General features: G+C 52.3%; 1 protein-coding gene across 1 annotated transcript; it reads left to right on the forward strand.

The window, feature by feature from the left end:
- Positions 1-2,486: 2,486 nt before the first annotated feature.
- CGCS363_v015033 (uncharacterized protein) lies at positions 2,487-2,909 on the forward strand (the record flags this gene model as incomplete). The annotated part of the gene is made up of 1 exon (XM_036646882.1): positions 2,487-2,909. The coding sequence occupies one exon, from the start codon at positions 2,487-2,489 to the stop codon at positions 2,907-2,909; it is 423 nt and encodes a 140-aa protein (XP_036487902.1).
- Positions 2,910-3,226: the final 317 nt, after the last annotated feature.

Here is a 3,226-nt window from a genome sequence, read left to right on the forward strand (position 1 = left end):
ATATCGTTTGCAGCATAATGTTTCATGCATGCACCAACCCTTTGGTTCTGAATACCCATAATCATCCGCTTAGCAAGCACCCCAGTCAAAAAGGGGTCTTCGCCATAATTCGCAAAGTTTCGGCCGCCTAGGGGCGACCTACTGAGGCTTATAGTTAGCGCAAGGAGGACTGCACAGTTTTTGAGATGTGCTTCTTTGCCCAAAATCACACCGGCCTGCTGAACCAAGTCTACATCGAAGGTCGCAGCCAGTAGAATCCGGCAAAGCGTGAAGGTCGTTCGGCGGCCGCCTATCCATGTCGACCCGCGTACGCCGGCAGGACCCTCCGTAGTCTTCAAGCTGGGAATGCCGACGCGGTCCATGTTAAATGTTTCCCATATATTCTTCGCCGACAGAAGAGCAATTTTCTCAGAGAGCGCGAGAGACTCTAGTCGTTCGTCAAGTGTGTCTCGCTCGAGGTCCATGGCTGAAAATCGTAGAATTCGAAATGAGATGTCGTCTTTGTTAAGGTAAGGGACTCAAACATTGTTGTAGAACGAATGGTTCCGAGTAGCAGCGGGTTGCCAGGAATAAGTGGCCCATAAAATCAGTTGCGGTCTGTTTAGCTCAGCACTTTCTACAAAGTAACTCAATTATAGTCCAGTGGTGATGTGGAGACACATGTTCGCGGTTGATTACGGGAAGCGGAGCATTTGGGCAAATCGGGGAACTCGGGGAACTCGGGGAAGTGAGGAAATCAAAGTCAACACAATTAGCAACGCTGGCAGGGTGGCGGCGGATTGCGAGCATGTGGATCCCTGCGACTGCTTCGGCCGTGTGGATAACCCAACCATTCCAAATCTAAGTATTCGCCATACTGTTTGCCTATTCTAACATTAAGGTGTGATGTTTGAAATGGGAAATAGATTCTGGTATCACAGCTACAGTTCATCTTGAGCCTTGGTCCTCAAGCGGTTCAGCGGACTGAGCTTAACAGGCATGGACCCCTATTCGCTTGCGTGAAAAGGGTTGATTAATCTAGCTACGAGCGCTGGGCGCACCTCATCACAAAGTGGTGTGGCCGACTCCCTAGGGTAAGGAAGGATTCGGGCCGAGTTTCGAGGAGTTTCGAGCCTCGGGCCCGGGCCTGGCCGACTCCCGTCTCGCATGGCCGACTCCCGTCTCGCATGGCCGACTCCCATCTCGCATCGCCCCACCGCTGGTCGCCCAGACGACTCATCGTGTCAGACGATCGCTGTTTAATAAGTGTGCTGATGACCCTTCGAATCCCTTGATTCTCGTACGAACGTAACAACCGAGCTTTGCTTACTTTCAACGGGATTATGCATTAACCCTCAAACTACGACGTGGTCATAAGGATGGAAAAGCTGACTGAGGTTCATGTCGTCAATAAAATTTATCAAAGACTGAAGCTCCCGACCCGGCCTTCCAAGCCCCGGTCCAGCCAGGTAGAGTATTTACCAAAGCCACGCAAGTAGGCTAGCTGCAGACGCTAGCTAAAGCACGCCGAGTGGAACGTACACGCCGATTTTGAAGTATTGAAGGCCGACATACCAGCCTGAGAGAACACTCACGACGGCCATCAACTCCCCCCCCCCCCCCGACGTTGGGAGGTCCATGTGTCTTAGCCCATCGATAATCGAGCAGAGCTACGATAGTCAGCCCCCAAGCGATACCAAAGAAGAGTCAAACAACAGATTCCATACCCAAAATAATGAGACTTCCATCAGTAAAATCCCAGCTGGTCCCGACAACTTCCCTCCCCGCTTAATAGCCGGGGAATGCTCAGGGATAGTCTTGATAGCGTTTGACATATTTGTTGCACCGACCCCGAAGTGTTTGGGGATAATCAGGATATTGATAGCGGTGGCTGCATAGAAGAGAGTAGACTGTACGGATGGCATTTTCATCTGATATGGCGTTCACGTACTCGCGTTCCCGGCCGTAGTAACAGAAATCGGTAGCTCGCCTGGTAGAATTTAAGAGACGTGGAACCGATGGTGCGCCACTGGCCGATTCAGTTCACGGACGAGTCTGGACGGTAAGGCAAGCGCAATCTGAGCAGAATTCTCAATCTAGACGGAGTGGTCGCCGGAACTAGGGTATTCGCGGGCATCGCAGCAGCCGGCGGTCTACGCCGACCTCCACACCCCTCTAGTCTTAAGAGTCCTATCTAGCTAAAGCCTTTTTTGATAATGAACCCCCCGTCTAGAGCAAGGATCTTGCCTATGAATCTCACGAGATGAGAAGATTGCTAAGGCTGCAAATTACGACAAGACACACAAAACAAGTGGGCTATCCTTCGAAATATAATTCAACAATAGAGGATCATCAACGATCGTGACCTCGAAAAGCCATCCAGCTATAAGATGAACACCTTGCCCACAACCACACAAGTCCTTTAGGCTAATCCCACAGTATCACCCTAGAAATCCACCACTCCGACCCAGACAACGTCTTTCATGCAGCTCAAGCCTTCATCTAAGATGTTGCCTCCCAACTCCAAAAGCACCGTTCGCGTCACACATATCACAACAGCCACAGTCATCTTGGAGATCGACGGCGTGAGTTTCATCACGGACCCGGTAGTCGATGATGCTCCAACTGAATACGAAATAACACACCTCACGCCGCCGGGAACCCCACGATTGTTTGCAAAGTTCGAGACTGGACCGGCTCTTGGGCTCCATCAGCTTCCCATTATTGACGCCGTTCTTCTGAGCCACGAGGACCACACTGATAACCTGGACGACGAAGGGCGCAAGCTTCTCGACGGTCGCCGGGTCACCACCATCCCCGACGGTGTGAATCGTCTCGCCCCGCGGCCAGGGGTTGTCCCCATCAAGCCATGGGAAATGTTGACTTTCCAATTCCAAGGAGTTGAGTGGAAGATCACCGGAACGCCATGAACTCATCTCCCTGGTGGGGAAGTCGCCGGTTTTGTTCTGCAGACCGAGAAATTTGGTCTGAGTTCGGAGGGTCTGCCCAACGCGATTTACCTTACTGACGACACCGTCCCGACGCCGAAGCTATTGGAAATTCGGCAGCGGTTTCACGCCGCGATCGCTGCGATGAATCCTGGAGAAGCGCGGATGCCCCCGCCAGGATATCAAACACCACCTCAGATCACGACGAGCGGTCAGGATGCTGCGAAGCTTACGCGCGAGCTTAGTACAGACACGACGGTTGTCGTCCACCCCGAGTCACGGCACCATTCCACGCAGGG

This window comes from Colletotrichum siamense, assembly GCF_013390195.1.
Source record: "Colletotrichum siamense strain Cg363 chromosome Unknown KSG_Cg363_contig11, whole genome shotgun sequence".
Classification (NCBI taxonomy): domain Eukaryota; kingdom Fungi; phylum Ascomycota; class Sordariomycetes; order Glomerellales; family Glomerellaceae; genus Colletotrichum; species Colletotrichum siamense.